The sequence below is a fragment of the Psittacula echo genome (genome assembly GCF_963264785.1).
Source record: "Psittacula echo genome assembly, chromosome: 2".
Classification (NCBI taxonomy): domain Eukaryota; kingdom Metazoa; phylum Chordata; class Aves; order Psittaciformes; family Psittacidae; genus Psittacula; species Psittacula echo.
This window is the reverse complement of record NC_137737.1, coordinates 93,184,443-93,208,882: the sequence shown is the minus strand read 5'-3', so window position 1 is coordinate 93,208,882 and position 24,440 is coordinate 93,184,443. Positions and strand designations below refer to the sequence as shown.

Genomic DNA, 24,440 nt, shown 5'->3' with positions numbered 1-24,440 from the left:
GTTTGTTTCCTGTCCCTAATTACGGAGGGTGCGGTCCCTCCATCGCGACACCGGCAAACAGCAGCCACGGCACATCCCCGCTCCCCAGGGTCGCGCCTCATCCGGGCTGAAGGGGCGTGGCCTATGGCGGAAGTTACGCACTATCGGCGCGCCCCGGAAAGCGCCGCAGAACGGTTTCCTTGTGGCGGGTGAGATGGCGGCGTCCGGAGCTGCGGTTACTGTCACCGTCACGTACAGTAAGAGCCACCTGGGGCATGGCGGAGGGCGGGCGGGCATCTCCAGCCTCCGCCAAGCCCAGCGCGGCCCGCGGCACCTCCCACCGGCACCACAGACCCCGACCTGGCCCCGGCCTCCCCGTGCGGGTCGGGCCCCGACTATGGTGCCGCCTTTCCCCGCTGTTCCCGCGGACCTCGCAGCGGCTGTTAGCGGTAGTCGTAGCCCTGGGGTCAGCGGGGAACACCCGGAGTGGCGACGGTGGGATGGTGGAGAGTATGTGCCTGCCGTTGGTGCTGGAGCTGCCGGCGGCTGCAAGGGGCTGAGGCTGTCGGACGGGTGGCGGCTGCGGCCTCGGGCCTGGGTGGGCACGGCTCGTCCTCTGCTTAGCCTGGTCTCGATCGGGGCTGCTACCGTAAGGTTTCATTGCTCTGCTGGCCACGACTTCCCCTCAAGCTGGATCGCTTAAAGCTGATCCGACAACAAAGGGAAAAAAACCCGGCTCCTTTTCCATATCAACAAGATGGTGATGCTCTCTTCCTGACAGGGTTAGAGCTGCTGTAAGGATGGTGGTGGGAACAGGTGACAAGGTCACTTTTTTCAGTAGTAATCTTAGTTTAGGTGAAATACATCACTGAAGGCAGTGCTGTACATTAAAAGCAGGTGCTGCCTGGTGGGCTCTCTTGTTTGTGGAATAAGCTTGACCATCTGTGGTTAGTGAGATGCAAGATTGTAGCAGAAAGTGGTGGTGTCTTCAGGGTGACGATTGGGTGCTGACCTGGTGAGTGGGTTATTCACAGGTGAGCTGGCATGATTGAGCTTTTTTATTTTGGGAAGAGAAATAGGAGGAGGGAGAAGAAGGTGGAATGTGGTTAAGTCTGCAAATACATACAAAAAGTTACTGCAAAGAGGTAAGAATAGCCTGGGCTCCCCAGTTCTTAAAATAAGATTAGAAATACCATGGTTAAATTTCTGTGAAGTGGATCTAGGTGCGGGACTGGGACAAATGAGAAGTGTAATCGGGTATTAAATCAGCAAGGTATTCAACTGGTTTTGGTTAACAAAACTTGTTAATTTTAATGGTTTATTCTTTAATTATTGAATGATAAATTCTGCTCCTGTGCCTTTTGCACTGTGTTGGTGACATTCTGGCCACCTTTAGAGCTTATTGTTTATTTCTGCTTGCTCATTTGTCTCTCCAAACTGTCACATTGTTTTATGAAAATGTTTCCTTTATCACCTGGCAATTTTATCTAAAAGTCTTTGGTGAGGAGCTTCACGGAATAATCTGTTTGCATCTTCATGATTCATGTGCGCTTTGGTGCCTTGAGAGAGCTCCATTTGATCTGAAGGGTTTTCATTGGCAAAGATGACAATAACTTGATGATACTAACACATTTAGAACTCCAAGGTCTTGCTGTTTGCCACAAGACTTCCCTTCCTTCCATTCTCAATATTTTTTACCTTTCAGGTTGTTTTCTTATCTGGTAATTACTTTGGCCATTAATGAATAGCAAATCAAAGGCATTACTCATCTTGGACTTCAGCTGTCTCATTTATACCTGTTGCTGTCAGATGCTGAGTTACTGCTTAGCACAAACGTTTTTATTATAGTTTTCTATGCTTGAGTGAAAGTGGGGAATGAAGGAAATGGGAAATAGAGTGGTAGTAGACTTACATGTATCATTTGACAATCTGCAAGAATTGAATTGTTTGGGGTTTTTTTAAGTGTATTTTGTGTTAGTGGTTAATTTAAATTACTGTTGTCATTTACTGAAGCAAACTGATAAGCTATGATACCAGCACTAAACCACAAAGTATTTTTCATGGTGACTTCATTCTGCTGTGAATTTACGATAACATTTTTGTTACAGTCTGCCTGAAGTGGTAAGCATACTTTGTAATTAAAGCTCGTTCTGTTTTTAGACCAACTTCAGCTGTTCTCTTCCTCATTTGCTGTTTGCTTGTTTGTTTTTTACACTCAGCTGCTGATGAGCACAGCCCTGGCACAAAGCAGTTGTATATGTCAAAACAACTTTATGAAATATGTTGAGGCTAGGGCCTAAATTTTATTTTTCTTCCAAAAAAAATTAGGAAGAAGGTCTGTTAAGGGAAAGTGCTTGGGTGAGAAGGGGGAAGTTTGTATAATGTGATCTTGAGCTTAAAACCACTTTGAAATTAAGAACTGTTGTTGTAGCTTGCAAGTGTTTGAGGCCACAGTGTCACTTGTCATGTGTTTCTTGGAGGCTGGAACTTTTTAAAATCGATGTTTCTAGCGCTTTTCTTTGTAAAAGATACGTGCACTCCAGATTAGTGGCACGAGAACAGTTTTCTTTCTGGTATTTGTTAAGGATTTCTCTCTTCCTGCAAAGTAAAAATGCCTTTCTTTATTTCGCTTCCAGCTAATGGTGGCTGATTCCTGTGGGTGCTTTCAGATTGACAGGCCTGAAGTGTGTGGGAGCAGAGGGTTATAGAAAGGGTCTATTAAGCAGAGATTAATAGACATACTCCTTTTTTCTAACAACTTCCTGGTGTTTGAATGCAAATACTCTTAGGAGTCTGAATAGGATGTTCTATAAGCGGAAGGTGGCATATAGGCTAAGACAGTGGTTAAGGGTGTGTATCGGCAGTATTATGGGGAGAAATAACTTTTGGACTCTGAGAATTCTCTCAGGGGGCTGGTGGAGGGGAGGCAGGGTAGGCATTGATCACTTGCTTCCCATGTATGAGGAAAAGGGAACAAAGGAAGTGATAGATGGTCTCGGATTCCCCAAGACTCGTGCCGTTAAAAGTTCCTACAAGTAGGAAATGGAATGCATCAGGAAGGTGTGGGCTTTCATGCTTTAGCTTGTGGGATATGTGAACATCATCCGCACCCTAAAGATGCGGGCAGTAATATTTAGCAGGAGCATTATGCCAGCAGAAAATGCCTGGTTGAACTCCTCAGGTTATTAGAATGTGAAACAGATTTTTCAGCTGAGGTAGAATCCTTTGACTGAAAATTGGTTGTTCTTGAGAGTCACTCTGCATTAATGGAAATTAATATTAGGAATGGATTCTAAGTGACGATAAGATACTGTTACTCTGGTTTTTGTTAGGTAATGAAAAACACAATATTCAGGTTGCTTCCCAACAAGAAGATGGTGAACCTACACTACAGGACATGGCTCTTCTTATTGAACAAGTCACTGGAGTTCCAGTTCCTTTTCAGAAACTGATATACAAAGGTAACTTATAGATCTGTTAATGTTTCTTACAGATGGTATTTCTCATCTTAGTCACTTTCAGGTGTTCATATTTTGAATGCCTTTAGAAAGACATTTGTATATCACTGACTGTATTTTAACTGTGTTTTTTTCTCTCTGGTTTTCCATTTAGGGAAGTCTCTGAAGGAATTGGAACAGCCATTGTCAGCACTTGGAGTTAAAAACGGTTGCAAAGTCATGTTGATTGGGAAAAGGGTAAGTGTTGCCTTTGGACCTTTTTTCCCTTAAATTATTGCAATTTCTATCAGTGATTCAGTTGCTGAATGCAGAAGCAGGTTGCAGTATAAACCTAACCACAAAGTTGAGTTCAGTCTCGCGTTGTACTGCAAATAACTACAGTTCATACATTTCTGAAATTATATTATTGACTGACTTCTGCCTTATGTTATTGCCGAAATTCTGCCTAATCTGTTGCTTGTCAGTGCTGATGAACCTTCTGTCCACTGATGACCTTACCTGCTCATGTTTTTCTGGTTTTTTTTTTTTTTTTTTTTTTTTTTTTATTAAATTTTTATTTTTTTATTAAAAAAAAAAAAAAAGCTGTAGCTGTTGAGTCTGCTGAGTTATTTCTAGTGAAATGACTTGTGGCTGGCTTTGCCAAATAGAGAACAAAGTAATAACTTGTAATAGAAACGTTACCTCTACTTTAAAAATGCTAAACTAACAAAAAAAAGTTTACACATTTCCTTTTTCCCTTCAAATTCGTCTCATTTAATGTGTTCATACACATTGCTGCATTGACTGTATTTGTAATTAAGCTTTGGAAGAACCTTATTTGGTAGGTATTAAAATATGGAAAGAATAACCACAGTGTAGTATGTATTTCAAATCAGCAGACGCCTTTATGTCTGTATCACTATTGTTGCTGCTTTTTAGCTGCGTAGTGTCTCTATTTGTCCCGTAGTTGTGAATGTTGTATTTTTGAATACACAGAATAGTCCAGAAGAAGAGGCTGAATTAAAGAAGCTGAAAGATTTGGAGAAGTCGGTGGAGCAAATAGCTAATAAGTTAGATGAAATTAATAAAGAGCTCACAGGTATCCAGAAGGTATGCCAGTTTTGTATCCTTTTATATCTTTGCACAACAGTTTTGTAGGTATATGTATTAAAAAAATAAAATACTGTTTAGAGGTTTGAGTAGTCAGTACTAGGTTGCTCCTCCTAACTGTTCAAGGGTCCTGTGAAATTCTTATGAATTTGCTATTTATGAGTTAGCGATAGAACCATTGCACTGTTAGCAAAAAGATAAATATTGTTGCATATTGGTTAAATTATAATCTTTAGATCTGGAAAAAACATAGAATTCTCTCAGAGCCCAAAGGAGAATGTCTGTTGTTTAATCTTTTAAGTAAACATAGCAGATCTTAAATTCAGCACTTAAGGATTGATAGAGTACAGAATGAGATTGGAATCCCTGTCATTCCTGAAACTACAGAAAGAGTAGAAAAACTTTTCTGCTGTAATGGATTGATATATTTTCAAAGCTGAGTGTTCTGTAGAGTATGGAATAATTTTGTCTTTCCTTCCCTCTTTTTTCTTCTTAGGGATTTTTAGCAAAGGATCTCCAAGCAGAAGCACTAAAACAGCTGGATAAGAGGATAAAGGGAACTGCAGAGCAGTTCATGAAGATCCTGGAACAGATTGATGCCATTGTAAGTAACCAACCACAGAAGAGGGTCAAATCCCAGCAGGAGCTTACTGTTAAGAATATGTCTTTTGTGTAATTTATTTAATACTTTTAAAGTGCTAAAAAAAATTATTTTGGCTTTGAAAATTAGTTAGTTGGTTTGCTCATTTTTTCTTTAATATCCAGCTCTTGCCCTTCTATGTCTCCAAAAGACTACTTGGCAGCATCTATTTCCAAATGGTGACATTAATGCCTGTGCAAGCATCCCCATTCTACAGAAGAGCTTCATTTGGGGCAGCAACCTTTAAAGACTACATGAAATGGGTATCCTTTACTCAAGCTTTACCCTTTTAGTTTGTCTTGGCAAACTTTCATGTTGAACTTGATGATAGCAGCGCAAAGGTCTGGGAAAAAATAACCAGATACACTTTTTGTTCTATATTTCATAGAAACAAGGAGGCCCTTAAGAATTTTCTGATCAGTTGTATGTGGACTGACAGGACTCGTTTGAGATGCCTGCATATTAAGGACTGGATTCTGTCTTTGGAATGTATTGGGGTATATGCAAGTGCTTCACAGTCATTAATGGATCATAACCATATAGCATATTTCTGGAGTGCAACATGTATCTTCATGTAGTAGCTGAGATCTAGGTAAAAATCATAGAATAGTTAGGGTTGGAAAGGACCTTAAGATCATCTAGTTCCAACCCCCCTGCCATGGGCAGGGACACCTCACACTAAACCATGTCACCCAAGGCTCTGTCCAACCTGGCCTTGAACACCGCCAGGGATGGAGCATTCACAACTTCTCTGGGCAACCCATTCCAGTGCCTCACCACCCTTACAGTAAAGAATTTCTTCCTTATATCCAATCTAAACTTCCCTTGTTATAAGGGGGACTTGTAATAATAAAATAAGGGACTTGTGCAGAGATAGACAGACAACTGTGGCAACTAGGTTATTTCCATATCCTCTGCTGATCATTTTCTGAAAACATTATATAATTATGCTGCATATCACAACTGTAATATCCTGCTGTGAAGGAAAAATGCTGCTTTTCTCTGGTAGTGATGTCTTTGGGTCTACTCCTTTGTACAGTGACCCTTTATGGGATTGTTTCCATGCAAATGCCTGTAATTGGTGAACCAAATGTAGTCTAATTAATGGACGCTTTGTAAAAGTTCAGCAGCAGACTAAATTAAAGAGTAATAATTTGAATTGGTCATCATAAAATGCTATACAATATGGATGTGTTTCTAGGAATGGTGGGGAGCTCATTAACGTATTTCTTCCTTTCATACTGTGGACCTTTAATGGCAAACTAGCCTTTGCTGTTTGTTATAGCCAACGGTTCTTGAATACTTTTTTAAAAGTAACACTGCTAAGTATTTTACAGCCTTAAAATTTCTCTTTCCTTTTCTGCCTCATATAAGGGAAAGTATTTTACTGACAGTTGTTGAATGCTGTTAGACATAGAGACTTCATATAACTGATTGCCTGTTTGAAGTGCAGATTTACTATGTTATGAAACTAGCAATAAGGTGACAACTGTTTCAATTGGATGGGATTAAAGCTTATTTCTGATCCCTTCAGTTCCTGATGATAAGTCCGATTTAAAAAAAATTCAGTACTTTGTCTGCTGGTATACAGTTCTGGAACCCAGCAAGCACCCATGAAAAATCCTTTCACTGCTTTCTAATTAATCCAAGCTGAATTTCTGAAGTTTACTTTTGATTCTGGTGCTTTTTGCATGGCTTAAACAGAAAGCATGATATTATCTATCTCCTTATCCAAAATACTCTAAATAGTACTGGACAGGTTTAGTACAAGGTTTTAGAAAGTTTATCATTTAGTGAAGTCAGGTTTAGATTTAGGAAATAATGGAGTCCCTGTGCCTCAGTTTTGTCACTTGTGGAGCTGTAGTAGTGAGAGCTAAAACTGTTTATAATTAGTATCTTTTAATATTTATAACAGTTGTTTGTTACTTTATTGTATAAGGGCATATGATATCGAGGAGCCTCATTCTTTTAAAAGCAAGAAATAAGTGAGGGGTTTATTGTTAGTGATTGAAGTTTTGTTACATGTACCAAAGTCCATATTTATTGATTTTAATATGCAAAGGCAGCTGTGGGTTTTGTCATGAATACTGAACTTCTGTGAAACTTCTGTGAAATTTTGCAGATGAGATACATGTAGTTGGGTGGAATCTCCACATAAAATGTAGCTGTTCGGTGTGCTGGTATTACACCAGATCAGATGAACAGGCCACCAGCTTCCTGAGGTATTACTTAGCTGTACTATAGTTGTGCAATTTACAGAGCTAGAAACACAGGATGGTAATGAGGTAGGTATATGAACAATAAATGGGTTCCACTGAAGTAAAAGATTGTAAATAGAAATGCAAAGCAGAAAAGCATAAAGCTTCCAGAAAGTATTTTATCTGTGTCTCAGAATTGTTTTAGTATTATATTTAGTATTCTGTTAGTCAAGTAAAAGCAGGTTCTGACAAATCTCTTTTAATTGCTGTTAACTATATGATGTGCAATCAACATCTTAAAAAAGATAAGGAGGGAGAAGTGACTGAGCTGTTTTCTTCTAAGACAGAACAATGGATGCATTGCAGAAGTGAAACGTACTAGCAGGCTCACACTGTAATATTCCAGTTTTTCTTCTGCAGAAATGTTAGAGCTCAAGTGTCTTGACTGTCATAAGTTCCTTGGATCAATCAAGACATCCAGCTTAGTACAAAATGAGATTTGTATGGTTATAGAGAGCTAAGGATGAAGAAGCCTGCATATTTTTTTTGTCTGTTACAGAGGTGTCACCCTCATACTGTTAGCAGACAAGCTCATTAATTAGAGGAGCTGAGTCTGGAACTAACACTCCTTTTAACTAGACACCATGTGTTCAACAACTATGAATTTAAAAAGTGATTTAGGAAGTAGAGAAGTAGTTCTATAGTCATACAGTACTGGGGTGGGAGAGAAAAAATACAGTGTTGTCACTCCTAGGTTGTGAAAGGAAAATCTTGAAGGAGTGCTTTTGGGTTGCTTTTTGTCTATGATTCTCAGGTGCAACTTAAACATTTGAACATTAAATGTGTTTAAATAGCTATAGCTCCCACAGCAAAGAAGGGTGGGAGGATCTTATGAGCATCTTACCAAGTTTTTAATGCTGTGACACAGTCAGATATTCCCATAATTCACAGATCTTTGAAGTTTTATTCAGGAGGAATACAAATTGAGTTGTCTTCAACAGTTGAAGATCTGTGTGTGTCCATCACCAGAAATGCCATTTGTTTCAGCAGTTAAATATTTGATCCAGGAGTAAAAGTCAAAGTACAATACTTAGTACAAATCTGTGTGAATAGAACACAGAAAACCTTTGACTTGGTCAGCTTGCACAGTTATTTAAAAAACTGAAGGCTTTTCCAAGGGGGGGAAAAAAAAAAAAGTAAAGTTTTTCAGACATCAGTAGGAAAATTTGTATGCACAGTCATGACATTAAGTACTTCTTGTGAGCTGGCTCTAATTTACATGAAGTCTGTTACCAATATTGCAGTCTGAGAGATTACTTTGTTCTCATGATGATTTCTTATTAAATGGCAGATTTTTAATCTAGAAAGACAATATTGCAGGGAACAGACTGTTCTAACAACTGAAAAAGAAGCTTCCTCTTCTGAAATACCAGTCACTGATTTTGTTTACATAAATTGACAACAAAATCATCTGTCAAACTGCATGTATCAGTATTGAGGACATTGATTACATTACGGTTTCGTAATTATGTTCTGGTGGCCCATCCTCCTTTCTTGAGGATTTTTTTTTTGGGGTATAATTCCTCTGTAAAACTAACTTAAGTTACTGTACTGTTCTGATGAAGCTTTTGTCGCAGTCTCCGTGTCCCAGCTATACTTGTCTCTGGTAAATCAATACCAAATCAACATGTTGAGGATTCTGAAAGAAAAAAAGCCAAACCCAAACCATCATTTTGCCTGTAACAAACATTTCCCAGGCTTCTGCAAAATTTTGCTGCTTGCAGTAACATGAGAACTTATTACTAAACCTTTGAATTTGTCTGGATAAATACTTTATAATACCTTCTTATTATAATTCTTACATCTCATAGTATGAATCTAAACATAAAGCTTTGGGGAAAATTTTTTTCTAAAGTACAAGGATCAAGAAAATACTGTCATCTTTCAGTGAAGGTGGAATGCTTAGTTATGACTTCTGCTTTCAGAAACCCATTTACAAACACTGCTGTTTGATAGCTGCTTTTAAAGAAGCAGCTTAGGTGTCTACTTAGATGGAGATTCAGTGTCAACATAATGTGGTTATCTAATTTATTCAACAATGAGTTAAAAAAGTGAAGGGCTGGTAGTCAATAAAAACTGCACACTAAAGTACTACATGTTTTGGGTTCTTAAAAGACACTAGTGAAAAAGCTTCATGTTAGATGCGTGGGTTGTCAGCAGCAAATCCTTTGTTTGCAACTGATTAGCATTGGTGCTATATGCAGTAGAGTGATAAAACGTTTCTAGCTATTGGTATGAGTGCTGGTATAGGAGACTGCATGTTTTAAGAGTGGTGTCCCTTTGGTTCTGATATGATAGTCATAAATAATAAATTTGACTAGCATTTGTTTTGTTTATTAACTGACTACACTGCTATAAAGTGGGTTCAGGCTTTAGATATTACCTACTGGGGTCTAGGGTTTGGGAAATAAGAAATAACCAAAGAATAGAACAAAGATGGAGTGGTAACACTAAGCTTAAAAATTGTTATTGGAAGCACTTCCAAAACAAATGGAAAAGCAGGAGGTGGTGTTCTGTGGCAAAGGGTGGTGATTTTATTAGGACATCAGATGGGACAGGGGGAGGAAATGACAAGAGTCTGTATTTCATAAGAAGCAGTGCTCAGAAGACAGGGATGCTGGGTTTGTAGTTAAAAGAGCACTCGAGAGGATCTAAGAGAAAGAAAATCACACATACGAATTTATTACTAAACGGTGATTGGTTTTAAGGATTCCTTGTATAAAGCATGAATGCTGTGTATACAAAAGATGAGTCTTTGAGGATGTAATGTGTTTGTGCAGTGCATCTCGTCAGTGTGTCTGCAGGGTGAGAGCTCTCAAACAGATGCAGTTAAGCAACTCTGAATTCAGGGGTGTAGAGTGGGAGATAGCCACTGGTAACAGGGGGACTTGGGCTCTGTTTCTGGGTGGATGGGGGAGGATAAAGAACCTGTGCCCAGGAGCTCTACGGAAGTTGCTGGGGTGAAGCCAGCACTGCAGGCACTTCTGAAAGTTTAAAACCATACAGACCAAGGATTGTGAGACTTAAGCGGTGTTTCGGTACAGAGGAAGTGCAATGCAAAGAGGAGACCTGCTATAAAAATAAGAATGTGCTGTGCAGTAGAAAGCGGTACACTAATCCAAACTACTGCTCTGCAGGCAATGCTAGCACCAGAATGTAGATTTGGTAAGAGTTTTGCATAAGCATTGCCTATGCTTAAGCTCCTCCTTCTTTAATTAAATTTTATTCTAATGAAATATGGAAATGTTATTATGACTTAAGGTTTATTGCCAGCTTCACCTGTTAAACCCTGAATAGTTGGACAGCGTATTCCTGGAGAGGAGACATAAGCTGACTAAGGTAAAATAGAGATACTACGAGATTTAATTGGATGATAAGATTTGTAAACTTTACTAATTTGATTGCAAAGCACCTTTTAAGCAGCTTGATACGTTAGTAGCTTCTAATTCTATATCTCTGCCAAGGGGATTACAAGGTGTGATTTTAAAAACAAAACAAAATGCAAAACAAACCAAAGAGCTGTAAGGGTGTGCAAGCAAACACAAGGAGTTTGCATGCACAGATGTAACTAAAAACAACAGTTTTGAAAAATATTGTCAAAAATAGGAATAGTCTGAATGTCTTCTCTGCACTCAGATTTCAAAGTTTCCTCCAGTTACCAATACCTGTTTTGCAGACATTGAGTGGTAAGCCCAGATGGAGTTCCCTGTCTGCTACTGAAAGTTAACTTAGGCCTATTCTGATGTTAGAAAGTGGTTTATTAATTTGCTGTTTCATATTGGTAGGAATACTTGCGCAGGCCAGAATATCTTTCAGAAAATACAGCCTGGAATAAATACTCAGCAAAGGGAGATGGGCAGTGTAACTGAGCTAGTGGATAATTTCATTTTTAATTTGGTTATTAAGAAATTCCAAGTCATGGCAAACTGAGAAGAATTTGTGTGACAAGTGAGAACATCTTCATTTTCCCGTGAGAATCAGCCATTATTAATTAAGCCTAATTGATCCTTGTTTTTTCAGACTATTACATATATGGAGTCAAAATAATACACATTAAAACACTGGTAAATGTTTTTTGTTCTATCTTCTTAAAGCGAATTGTATTGTTGAAAAACAAGGGGTAAATAGGAATGTTTTCTTATGTGGTTACAAGGTCCTATGTCTAATATAGTTTAGAATGGTTCATATAACTTCACAGTATTTTTTAAACTTTTTGTCTCTGTGACAACTGTGTGTATTTCAAAAGCTGCCTTTTTTATTTGGGAAATAGAACTGGTTTTTGAAGAGAATTCACCCACAGCTTTAGCTTCTCAATTGTTTTGTAATGTCTTTGGAACATTCCATTTCTGAAAGAAAAGTATGACAGACAACAATTTTAATGTTCTGCTTATTGGGAGGAGACATGCAGGTTTAGCTTGCTACAATCAACAAGGGCTTATTACAGTACTAGAAAATACACTTTGTGAAGAGCCACATAAACAACTTAAAAAAGCTTAAACAACGAAAATGGGCATATGTCACCTAGTAAAAAGGAGTTTTCATTTTAGGCAGACTATTGCTGAAAAAGTAATAACAGCTTCTGAATCTGTCCTGTGCTGTAAATCCAAGGAAGTAAAGTTACATCACATAAATAAACAGTGATTAGTGTAGAACAGGCTCCTGTAGGAGAATTTACATTGTGCATGATAGGTTCCTGGCATTAGCCTGGTAACTCACCATCAAAGCTACATCTTCTCACAAAATAAGAGAATTTGGGAAGGATAGATAAGTGATGGAATGCATCTTAGGACAAGCTGAGGAGTGATTTTGGTAATAAGAATAACATCAATATGGGAAAAAAAACCAAAATCCAAGCTCCATAACTTTTAGTTTTCAGACATTTCTGTACTTGTTTGTAAGATAACACTGCACCAGTTTGCATTTGGAAGGGTACCTCCCTTAATCCGCATACTGGTTTCTCTTGTGTCTCTGATGCTGATGATCATTTCTCCACCTGAAAGAAATATGTCCAATTTCTGGTTCTGTTGCAGGAGGTGCAGTCTGACATAAAAGCTCTCTGCAAGGGAAATACCTTTTCTGATCTCGAAAGGAAGTGTTAGAAGTTGATAAGAGTTTTATCCAGCCTAACAGTGCTGCTGTTTGGGAAAACTGGTGCTGGAGCAACAGAAATGGAAGCTGGAACTACAGGAATGGAAGATTCCTTCTCTTGCCCATCTTCCAAAACCAAACTAACAAACCAAAAAACCTGACCTTGGGAAGAGGTTAGTGTAGTAGTAGTTACTCCCACTTCCAACTTCATATTCTTCTAGGAGACAAGAAGCAGCATTGTGTGTTCCTTCTTTCAGCTGAGTGTAGGAGTGAGAAGGATATTAAATCTGAAGTTTATGTAGAAGTAAAATCATAGAATCACAGAATTGTTTGGGTTGGAAGAGACCTTTAAAGGTCATCTAATCCAATCCCATTGCCATGGGCAGGGACACCTTTCACTAGATCAGGTTGCTCAAAGCCTCATCCAACATGACCTTGAATGTTTCCAGGGATGGGGCATCTACCACCTGGGCCAGTGTTTCACCACCCTCGTTGTAAAAAATTCCTTCTTTATACCTAGTCTGAATATACCCTCTTTTAGTTTAAAAGCATTACCCCTTGTACTGTTGCTACAGGCCTTATATGAAGTCTGTCCTCATCTTTCTTGTAAGCCCCCTTTAGGTACTGAAAGGCTGCAATATGGTCTCCATGGAGCCTTCTCTGCTCCAGGCTGAACAACCCTACCTCAGCCTTTCTTCATAGGATTGGTGCTCTATCCCTCTGATAATTTTTGTGGCCTTCCTCTGGACCTGCTCCAGCAGGGCCCCTCTTGTGTTGAGGCCCCACAGCTGAACACTGTACTCCAGGGGGGATTTAATGAGAGTGGAGTAGAGGGGGAGAATCACCTTCCTCGACCTGTTGATCATGCTTCCTTTGATGCAGCCCGTTGTATGGTTGGCTTTCCAAACTGCAGGTGCTCATTGCTGGATCATGTTGATCTCATCAACCAACACCTACAAGTCCTTCTCCCCAGGGCTGCTCTTGATCCATTCCCTGCCCAGCTTGTAGTTGTGCTTGGTATTGCCTCAGCCCAAGTGCAGGACCTTACACTTGTTGAACTTCGCCTTGTTGAACTTCATGAGGTTCTCACAGGCCCACTCCAGCCTGTCAAGGTCCCTCTGGATGGCAGGACTCCTGTGTTTAAGACCATGTATGTTTAGCTGGACACTAAAAAGATTATGTATCTAAACCTCCTAGTGGAGCTGGCATTTTAGCTGAAATGAAAGAGTAGTATAGGGAAATCTCTATTCTTGATTTGGAGTTGGGGTGGAAAATAAAAGGCATACCAGTGAGAAATTCACAAGATTTATATGCATCTTCAACAGTGAAAGCACCATGTTTCTAAGAACATTCTTATAAACTTTATATAATGTTAATTATCTGTACAGGTGTTTTACCTGTTTAAAAGAAAAAAAATCATAAGCCTGAGCACCATTACCCACCAACACCCCAATTTCACGTAGCTGCTAAAGGATAAAGTGTAGAACGTTTGCTGGGATGACATACATGAGTATATTGGGTAATAAGAGTAGAGAAATTGATACAGTTTGAGCTAAATTAAAAGCTGTCAGCATGTAACACTTCACATCTGTTGCCTTTCATGAGCAGATGCAGAGAAGATCAGATATACAGCTTAGACTGGCAATCATAGAATGATTTGGGTTGGAAGGGACCTTAAAGATCATCTAGTTCCAACCCTCTCCCCCCTGCAATGGGCAGAGACACCTTCCACTAGACCAGGTTGCTCAAAGCCCTGTCCAACCTGGCCTGCAATGCCTGCATTACTGACGATACGTTCTAGTGATGGCAAGTGATTGAGTTAATGTGTTAGTAAGAAATTAATTCATCTTCTAGTCTCTGAAAAAACTGAAGTCAAAGCTCAGCAGAACAGTTAACATAGATAACAGTAGACAAAAGTAGTGTGTTCTATTATTGGTTAAACCACTATAGGAGTCTATTGCTGTGTTTTACCTGAAGACTCATGGTAAATTTACTAGCTTAGTTCTTTGCAGTGAGCATGCCGCATCCCTGACTTTCTGTTTTACATTCTTTCTTGTCTAGTCATCTTCGCTGAGTAGGTGTGGTATTTTCAAGATGCTTGTTCAGAGAATTCTTTGATGCATTCAGGTTTTGCTGTAAGTTTAAGGTGTGAATTTTAGTGTAAATCTGCATCAGCTTCTTTGTTTATTTTACTGCAGAATCTACCAGAGAATTTCAGTGATTGCAAACTGAAAAAGAAGGGGTTGGTGAAAAGGGTTCAGGTGAGTTGTTTTGTTGTGTTGTGTAAACAAAACTGTGAATAAGCTGTTATAAGAAGGTGGTTGTTGAGTTTGTTTCTTCAAATTCATGATGGAAAGTGCAGTTTCTGTTCTTAAGAAGCATCTACCATTGCTATGATTGCATCCCAAATAACATTTGTTTGTTTCTTATTATCAGGTTTTTCTTGCCCAGTGTGATACCATTGAAGGAAATATTGGCCAAGAAATGGACAAGCTACAGTCAAAGAATTTGGCACTGGCAGAATGAGGCATTGCCCTACATAATTAGGAAACATAATTGCTCTATGAGCAAGAAGAAAAGTTTGCTCTTTGTTTTGGAGCACGTATTCAGCTTTTTTTTTGTTTATTTTTGTTCAAGCCCAGTCTGTTAGACTGGTCCCAGTCAATCATTTCTTGCTGGTTGTCTTGTTTGCCGCTTGGTTAGACCTATTATTTTGAAGAGAAAATAATTCCAGAAGAATGGCAGAAATAATCTTTGTGGTGAATTGTTATATACCTTATGGACAAATGTTTAGTAAACTAAGTTATCAAGTTTGCAGTGATGGGTTCTGTCTGATATATCCGTCTGATATATCTTTGAATACAGCTCAAATCAAAGAAAGTCTGTACAAGTGCCATAAGTTGCAATTGTAGGACTTCAGCTTGATTGAAAAAGGCAAACTGAGACCACACCTGGGAAAGTCGGACATTATAGTAGACAGTTCAGAGCAATAAAAAAATCCCTTGGCATTTGTATCTACTTAATGTTTGTATGCATTTATAAATATAAGAAAGCTTGACTATAAGGGAGTCGTACCTATTTTAGCCTTAAATTGTCATAATAAATGGAATGTACTGTAACATGTATGGTACTTAATTTTGAGTGGTGCTTTAAGTTGTTACGGAGCTCCTTGATACAGATGTATGTTTTTTACATGGATTTCTGATGTACTGTGTTTTTTATAGATGATTCTTATTTTTATTGTTTATGTTCCATCTTGAGTTATGGTGGGAAATGAAATGATATTACTTATGCTGCTCATACACCAAGGGTTCAGTTCAAGTGACATATAACTAAGGAACTGTTTTGAGAGGGTTTTTTATGCTTTTGTCCCTCAGTTTCACTGAATTCTGTATTTAATGCAAAATTGCAGTGATTATTTCTGGCCTGTTAAGGTAGTCAGTGAAGTTTTGTAACACAGTACAAAGTGATAGAATTCATTTTAGCCATGCTACGCGTCTAAGGGTTATGACTGATCCTTGCAGTCAGATACGCGCCACACTTACCCTTCTCTGTTAGGTGGAAAATAAGCTTTTGCAGGAGGTAGAGCAGGCACAGCCAACTTTGAAGTTGTTGGTCAAAGCCTTTAGCTATTGGATTTGTAGTGGTAGCTGCTTTTTCAAGTGGTGCTTCTGGTCAGTAGGTCAGTCTTACACACAGTGGCTGGTGAAGTAATGACTGGTAAGGAGCCTGTTTCTGTGAGGGGGAAGAAAAACTTTCATCTCTAATGAGTCAGTCAAGATGTTTAGAAATGGCCCTTAAGTAGTGAGCTTTTATCCATATGTGACTGTTTTAAGATTAGCTGTCCTTTCAAGATAAAAATAGGAAGTGTGTGTAAAAAGATGTTAACTTCTAATAAGTTATAAACCTTAAATAATATCCAAAGTGTTATTAAAGTATTATCTTTGATTGTAATAGGAAGAGGAGCATTTTTTTTAGTGAAAAAGGCCATTGGACAAATGAAATGATAGCCCTGCACTAGAAAGGGTCACTTTTATTTTAAAAATGCCTTTTGATTATACCAAGATTGGAGTTGCCATAATTTTTACTGTTAAATAGCTTCTTCAAGGTTGTATTTTGTATGTAACTCTTGGCATCTGTGAAGGATTTCAAGGTCTAAACTCCTAAGAAACTTGTTTATCATGTTAGGAAATGATACGCTTGGTAGGACTGGATATTTTTTAACTAGGCTACTAGTCTGGTCATGCTGCATTTTCCCAGCACCTTAAGGTTAGGAAGAAGAAGAGTTGGTTGTAGCCATTTTTGTGAAGCCCTACCTAGATTGGTTCTGCTTCTGGACCAGATTCAGCTGACTCTTAAACCACCAGCAATGCTATTACGTAGTTCAGGGAATTCAAAATTAACCACTTTCCTGTGATGGAAAGGATGGATCCTCACCCTCCCAAACATAAGTCCTCTAATGCATTGAACTTTCACAAGGTGCATATATAATAAGTAAAGTATCTTCTTCTGCCTATGGAGAGCACAGGGAGCTGTAGTCATGGCTAGAGCAGTGTCCATTTCTGCTGCTTCTTTGTATTTTTCTCTCTTGGGCAAGAACACTATAAGGCTATAGTCAGACATCGTCTTCCAAGCACTCCTTCCAGGAAACTTCTGGTTCTTGAGATGTACTTGTGTGAGTACATCTTCAGCCTGTCTCAGAGCCAGGTGGATTAACTTTAAGATGTTCCATAGTAGATCTTCTGATAATGTGGAACTTTGAGGCAAAGAGAGTGGTGATGAACCTCTCCCACAAGCACATCTGGATTCAGCAAATGGTGGGTGTCCTGAGCTGAAGTTACCTTGAAGTGGTAACTCCTGGTATCATACCAGAGGGTTTGGCTTCTAGGACACAGTATGTCTTCCGAATATAAAAATGAGCTCATTTTAGAAAACGGGTGGTTGTATTTAGAGTTATCTAAGACCTTCTAGAGTGGATTGACTTTTATACTTAGTTCTGAAAGAGGCGTCTTACACTTTGTTTTTTCATGATAGCCTTAAATTTCAGTAAAAGCAAACTTCTGTGGTTTTGAAAAGTGCAGCAGACTACAGTTGTGGGAGAAAGGGGAAGGAAAAGGAGATTTTAAATACTCTTCAGAATTTGTAAAAGTTAACATAGATCTTGGTCAACCTTAAGCTATATTATCACTGATTCTGTAGTCTAGGTGTACTGTGATACCTATTTTTGTACTGAATCATTTCCTCACCCCAAGTGTCTGCCCTGATCACGTCAAGAGAGGAGTAACTTCTCTTTTGTTTTAGTTGCACTTACCCTGTCGTCTTCCTCCAGTTGCGGTGTTGCTCTGGCCGTGTTTACACACCTTGGATTTGCCATCCCGGCAAAATGTCCTACTGCAAAGTTTGTGTTACAAATGGAATTATGTGCTTCCTTGCCGCGCTTTCTTCCCCAGCTGCTGTAGGCTGGTGTGAGACCAACCAAACCTGATGTTCAGGGAGCTGCGGAGCCTGAAGCCATGGAACTGTTTGCTCTGAGAACAGCATAAAATACACTGCTTGCAGTGGCATCCTCCCTCTGTGACTGCATTCTCCATGATCTTGTATTTCTGAAGGTAATGTCACTGTAAACCTGGAGCAACACTTTTTAGGCTTTTATCAGTCACTCGTGGTTTGGAGTGGAGTACTTGACATCATCTAACTTAGGGCTAGGTTGGTTTTTTTAGTTATTTTATTGTGCTATCATAAATGAAAAGGTATAAATAAAATCTGGAAAGTTCTCTGTTGTCCTTGGTCATGATGTGGTCACGAAAGGCTGTAGATGAGCTGTGTTTTAAGTGGGGAAAATGCATGCTGCTCTCTGGTCTGGCATCTGCGGTGTTAGTGAGCTACAGCTAGTGATGCCAGGCCTCGGATGGCTGCAGGGATCAAGCCTGGAATTTTACCATGATTGCCAGCAGGCTGAAACTTGAAGAAAACCAGTTTTATTTTTGGTTTGGGGTTTTTGGTTTTGGTTGTTTGGGCATTGGGTTTTTTGCTTTGAACGCTTTTCACAGTTGTATTGCTATACAACGCACAGTTTCTGGATCTGTGTGCATGGGATGTACCGGGGGTTCTCTTTTATTTTTTACTTATTTTGAGCGGTTTTGGGGACATGTTTTAGAGAACTTATTCAGAGAAGTGGACAGCAGCTAGCTTACCGTGCCTGCCTAATTCTGGTGGTGCTCCAAAGGCTTAACGACCGAGAAACCCTACCAAAACGGAGAATGAGCTGCTTCACTGCGAAGTAAGCTTCCTTCCTCCCCAGCTCCTCCTCTTCATCCTTCTCCTCGGGGGGGGGCGTGGCCAGAAGCAGAAGCTCCGCCCCCATCTGTAGCCCCCCCGGGGGGCGGGGATACGCCTGAGCCCCGCCCACAGGAACGCGTTGCGCCGCGGTTACGTTTCGTCACTCTAGGCGCCGGGGGAACATGGCGGCTGCAGGGGTGGGCTCGGGGCGGAAGCAGGTGCGACAGGAGGAGCTGCGGCGCCTCATGCGCGAGAAGCAGCGGCAGAACGCGGGCAAGAAGCGGATCGAGTCGCCCTTCGCCAAATATCCTTCACCTCGGGGGCTGAGGGGGGGGGTAGGAGGGAGGGGGAGGCCGGCCGGAGGGGTTGGGGGTCCGCGCTGCAGTGTCCTGCTTCCCTTAACGGCGGCCGGCACGTACAACAGCCTGGGGCACCTGAGCTGCTCGCTGTGCAACACACCCGTCAAGAGCGAGCTGCTGTGGCAGACACACGTCCTGGGCAAGCAGCACCGTGAGGTGAGCGGCTGCTGGCTTCCAGCCCGGGCTGGGCCGCGGTGCCGGTGCCCCGCCGGCCCTGGCTGCGGGTTGGCCGGGGAGGGCGGGTGTCGGGTCGGTTTTTTGTTGTTCAGAAGGGGGAAGGATGGAGTGGTTACACCGCCGTAACGGAGGGTCGGGGTTTGCTGCTTTTTGGGGTGTACCCTGATAGCAGTTGGGCATCAGCCGGGAGAGAGCAGCGGAAAACATGCCCGATTGTTTTGTCTTGGTTTATTTTCTGACAATCTGCGAGCCGATGGAAAGGCCAGCACTTGAGGGGGTCGTCCCGTGTGTTTCAAGGCGCTAACTCTTTAAGATGAAGCATGTTAGCGACAGCTTTTAACTGTCACTTGTCTGCAGCTTGGAAAGGAAAGCTCCCTGGGATTGCTGTTACCTGTCGTCATGTTACAGCTCACACGTGGTTAAGAAAATAGGCGGGTTTTTTTCTTCATAATTTAGCAGTGAAGATAAAGAATTTGTAAAACAACTTGAGGAGTTTGGAACTTGGGTGCAGTCTTAAATCTGACTTCAAAATAGTTTTAAATTCTGCCACTGTTTCTTAGCGCAGAGAGATTGCACTTAGCTTTGCAAATACTGACAAAAAGACCAAAAGAACTGAAGTGTTTCTAGTTCATGGCTTGAATTTTGAGTAGATCGTTGTGGCAAGGTACAGTGGCATGTCTTTAATATTACTGCTGTGTTTTAGTTTTAAACCACTTAATATTCCAGGACTGTAGGGTAAGGCCAGCCTTCCTGCTTTTTCCTCCAGTTCCTTACTGCTGTAAATGTCACTGATTTTACTCTTTTCATTCTCACTTGTACAGCCTTACGGTTGCCTACAGTGGCAATTCCTCTGCCTCTATGTTGCGTCTTTCAGGAGGCTGACAGAAATGTTGGTCTGTTTTGGTATCTGTGATGTCTGTTTCAGTGATTTTGTTCTAGAAGGATATTAGCTCACTCTCATAAACTGTTCTGAAAGTGCTGTACTTTAAGCTGCAAGTTACCTAGAAGTTCTTGCTAGGAAAGCTTCATAATTTTTGTATTTGTTACAGAGAGTTGCAGAATTAAAAGGCACAAAGCAGACAGCAGCTGGTTCAGCTGCTAGCACATCATCTCATCCTGTCAAGAGAAAAACTGTTGACACAGAAGACACAGAGTTAAAGAGAGTAAAAGGTAAGGAGAGGAAAATACTTATCTACCCCTTGCCAGAATCCAGCCGTTTTACACCCTGAGTGGTTTGGGTTGGTTTTAAAAAGGAAGAAGTGTGTCTTGCTCTTTCTCTGTCAGAAAACTGTACTTTTGGTAGTTTATTACCTAGTTTTCTTCTGGGTTATTGTGATAAATTAGGTTATGGAGCTGTGGGCTTGGTCCAAACAGAACCAGAAACAGTGTAAGTTAAACAGTTGAAGCACTTGCCCAGAATTGGTGTTACTCCTTTTCAGTGGGATGAAGCCACTGGTTCACCTCAAACCATGCATGAACATTTCATACTAAAGGAAAGATTTGTTTTTTTTTCCCTTGTCCCTACTAAACATATAAATATATGAAATACATGAAAATGTGCTTTTGCGAACTTGCTGCTGTAGTAGGAGTCTGTCTGAGGGGTATTTGTTTTAAAAGCATGGATTGTAAGAAGTGACTCTTGGTTGTTACACAGGTACAGACGAAAAGCCACATACATCTGCATCTGGGTAAGTAGATCTTACTGCATGTGAGTTTTTTGTAACTGTACCAGCTGCTGCGTTCTCACCCTGTTCCTCCTCTTAACCAAGGTTAAAGGTGCAGATAATCAGCAGATCGTTTGCACATTTTCTAACATGGGTGTATATTCCTGAACATGGCAGCATCTTTCTCAGTGCAGATGAGAAAATCATGTTATTAACTCTAGAGTCTCTGACAAAACAGGAATTCTTTTACTGTCACAGTCAGACTTCTAAGGATTAATAAATACGTGGTGGTATTATGCAGTTAGCTAGAATGAGAATAACTAGATTGTGGCATGCATTCTAATCTTTAATGCTAGCATACTGCAGAAGAGATGGTTCTTTGAAATTAAGACAAATGTATATTTAAAAGTACGTGTAAATGGTATTCACAAAAAACAGTAACAAATGTCATCATCAGATCTTTATTAAGATGTTTTTGTCACTTAAAATTCATGTAGAAGCATATCATGCAGCTGAACTCTCACAAATATAGTACTGTATTTGATTTCAGGGGATTGGGTTAAGCATCTTACTGCCACTAGAGATTTTCTGACAGTATTTGGACATCTTTTGTGGCATTGGTAGATGTCACTGGAGGCCTGCGGGTCTCCTATACACTTCTTCACAGGATAAATTACTATCTTGCATAGATACTATGTGTTGTTACCTTGTAGAAATAAAGAGTGTGTGTGCAGAATTAACAGTTGAAAGGTTTGTTCATTATGGAACTGATCAGTATGGTTATTTTAAAATACAACCTTGAAAAATGGTTAGCTTGGAGGCTTGCAGCTATCCTAGGCAAATCTGGGTTTTCTTATTGCTGAGCCTGTGTGGCTCTTCTGAGCAGCAGTAGGCACCCAAAATAAGTAGTTGTGTTATACATGAAGGTTCATGAAGGTGTACATCACATTAGTATGAGCTGTGAATTTTGTATTTAATGTGTTCACAGCTGGTACACTGATGCAGATAACTTTGAATGCAGAGATAAAATTACCTAAGCTGCCATTCTTCCAAGTGCACTTTGTAATGGGATATTTTTGTCAGTGTTTCTGATACTGAATATTTAAATGCAGAAATGGAACTGAAACATGTTTTAGAATTAACCTGAGCTAGGTTAACTAGGGAACTTCACATGAAAACAACAATTATGTTCTGCCTTCAGGGAGCGGTTACATTGATAGCTGTGCAGTTTAGGGTATTGCACAGTATCTTAAAGGTCATATTGCTTACAGATTGAATAGGCTTCAGATGCTGGACTGTGACTGATTTTTTGTGAAGTTTGAAATAGTTATGCTGTGTGTTCTTTGCTAGGCTACCAGCAGATTTTTTTGATGAAACAGAGCGAGACAGTGCAAGCAAACAGCTTTCAAAGACTCCAGGTCCTAGTTTATTGTCAGGAAATTATGATGACGATGATGATGGTGATGAAGAGGAGGAAAAAGATCAATCAAACACATCTTCTGTTATGCATAAAACGGAAATTCCACCTCCAACTCAAGAAGTAATAGCTAATGCTCTGCCTGCAGGTAATGCTGATACTAAGTGATTCAGTAAGGAGAAGCTGTGTTTTAACTGATATTAAAGATGATGAACTGATATTCATTTATTTTTCCTAATTATTGCTATTGGCTGGTTAGAGTGTGCAATACTGGAAGCAGAGAAAGGAGATTCTTAGCTAGTTTGTTATTGTGTGGTGTTTTCTCAGCATGCTTATTGATTTTATGTTCTAATTGTTTGAGGCTGTCATGTTGAAATCTATCTGGCTGTTCTTCCCTTGATTCAGTAAGGTATTAATTGAAATTCCTGTCTAGTCAGGATTTTATAAAGAAGCTTGAACAGTTGTTGTTCTTGTTCATAGGCTTCTGTCCTTTCTTACAGACTTCTTTGACAGCAAAACTACAGCTGCTCCTATACTTTCCCATTCAGGATCCATACAGAAAGCAGAGATACAGGAGAAGGTAGTGGAAAGGTAAGCAGACAAATCAAATATTGATAGATTTGGGAATTGTCAGTATTATTCTTCAAGGAAATACAGACTGTGATCACTTAGAAATCTGTCATATTTTTAACTTGTGTTTGGAATACTGTGTGTCAGCCTCTAGCATCATTTCAGACAGGTATTTGGCATCCTAGGGGCAGGATAAGAGGTGGAGTAATGCCACATAGTGTCTGTCAGACATCTCTTATTTACAAATTTTAATATGCGGTAACTTGGAAGCTCAATGTCAACTACTGCTTTCAACTGTTTAAAGAAAATAATTTCTTTGTTCTGCAGTAATGGTTCAGTGCTCACTTGAGCACTTTTTCAGGCAGTGGTTTAGGCTTTCAAAAGCAGAGACTGCTGTTAAAACGTTTGGGTGCTCAGCACACTGGAAAGAATAGTTTAAGACGCTTAAGCTCTTGTTTTGACAATGAGATTTAAACCTGTTTATGCAGTTCCTTGCAAGTTAGGTAAGACCAAATTGAAGAAACAGGATTTAATGGTTGTAGGTAAAACTCGGGATATAAAAAACTTGTTCAGTTTCTAGGTCCTTTTATAAAAGTTCATATATTTTATTCTTGACTATTACAGTAAAGCAGGTTGTACAGTGTGAACTTGGAATAATAGTGATCAAACATTTCAGGAAAGAAAACACTGCTGAAGCTTTGCCAGAAGGTTTCTTTGATGATCCGGAAGTGGATGCAAAAGTAAGTGATCTGCTCCTTTTATGCTGCTGGGTTTAGTTCTGCCAGTTGTAATAATTTTCAGAGTAGTAAAGGATGCTTTTCCCGACAATTAGTAGTACCAGAATGTAAGAAAATGACAGAACTATTTAGAATAGAATAGACAATTTAATTTGGAACGATTATCTAGTCCAACAGCCTGATCACTTCAGGGCTGACAAAAAGTTGAAGCATGTTATTAAGGGCATTGTCCAAATGCCTCTTAAACACTGACAGGCTTGGGGCATCGACCACTCTCTAGGAAGCCTGTTCCACTGTTTAACTGCCCTTTTAATAAAGAAATGCTTCCTGATGTCCAGTCTAAACTTCCCCTGGCACAGGTTTGAATGATTCATTCTGAATTAGAAAATATGAAAAGGGACAGAGGCAGGAAGGAAGAGCTTATTAAATAATTTTCGATTTAATGGATATTTTTTATTTGTGGCTCTTAAAAGAAAACCAAGGAAATGTTATTTGTTGGTTAAAATGCTGGACTGAGATTTGGACAATCCATCTGTTACTTCTGTTTCTTTGAGTCATCCCAGGAAAAGCATTTCAACTAATTTGTACCTACAATTCTGCTTCAGAATTGAGGATATAAAAATAGTTCTGTAATCTCCTTTGAGAGATCCTATTGAAAAGTGTTTTGAGTTACTATGTGACTGATACTAAACCTCCTTTTAGAATGAAAATAGCAAGATTGTGAC

The 24,440-nt window shown here is 39.8% G+C and overlaps 2 protein-coding genes across 23 annotated transcripts in view; both read left to right on the top strand.

Annotated features, from left to right (window-relative positions):
* The first annotated feature begins 158 nt into the window (after positions 1 to 158).
* BAG1 (BAG cochaperone 1) lies at positions 159 to 18,238 on the top strand. 5 transcript variants are annotated; one of them, XR_013956320.1, is made up of 8 exons: positions 159 to 236; positions 3,312 to 3,440; positions 3,592 to 3,674; positions 4,413 to 4,526; positions 5,023 to 5,130; positions 12,455 to 12,685; positions 14,711 to 14,773; positions 14,949 to 15,013. XR_013956320.1 is itself a non-coding variant. In XM_080611933.1 (7 exons), the coding sequence occupies exons 1-7, from the start codon at positions 194 to 196 to the stop codon at positions 15,036 to 15,038; spliced, it is 630 nt and encodes a 209-aa protein (XP_080468059.1). In that variant the 5' UTR covers positions 159 to 193; the 3' UTR covers positions 15,039 to 18,238. The 5 variants fall into 5 exon arrangements, 4 of the variants coding, with proteins under 4 accessions (XP_080468059.1, XP_080468060.1, XP_080468058.1 ...); XM_080611933.1 differs by lacking the exon at positions 12,455 to 12,685 and having other exon boundaries at positions 14,949 to 18,238; XM_080611934.1 differs by lacking the exons at positions 12,455 to 12,685; positions 14,711 to 14,773; positions 14,949 to 15,013 and adding exons at positions 5,318 to 5,429; positions 10,698 to 10,747.
* A 732-nt stretch (positions 18,239 to 18,970) lies between these two features.
* Positions 18,971 to 24,440, top strand: part of ZNF830 (zinc finger protein 830) — a 35,346-nt gene continuing 29,876 nt past the window's right edge. For all 18 annotated transcript variants that reach the window (XR_013956237.1, XR_013956238.1, XR_013956239.1 and 15 more), the window contains exons 1-7: positions 18,971 to 19,095; positions 19,207 to 19,306; positions 20,377 to 20,497; positions 20,982 to 21,015; positions 22,342 to 22,556; positions 22,909 to 22,999; positions 23,655 to 23,718. Coding sequence is in view for 2 of the 18 variants with exons in the window: in XM_080610553.1 (XP_080466679.1) it covers positions 18,974 to 19,095; positions 19,207 to 19,306; positions 20,377 to 20,497; positions 20,982 to 21,015; positions 22,342 to 22,556; positions 22,909 to 22,999; positions 23,655 to 23,718 (747 nt within the window). In the remaining 16 variants the exon portion in view is untranslated. The remainder of the gene's footprint in view (positions 19,096 to 19,206; positions 19,307 to 20,376; positions 20,498 to 20,981; positions 21,016 to 22,341; positions 22,557 to 22,908; positions 23,000 to 23,654; positions 23,719 to 24,440) is intronic.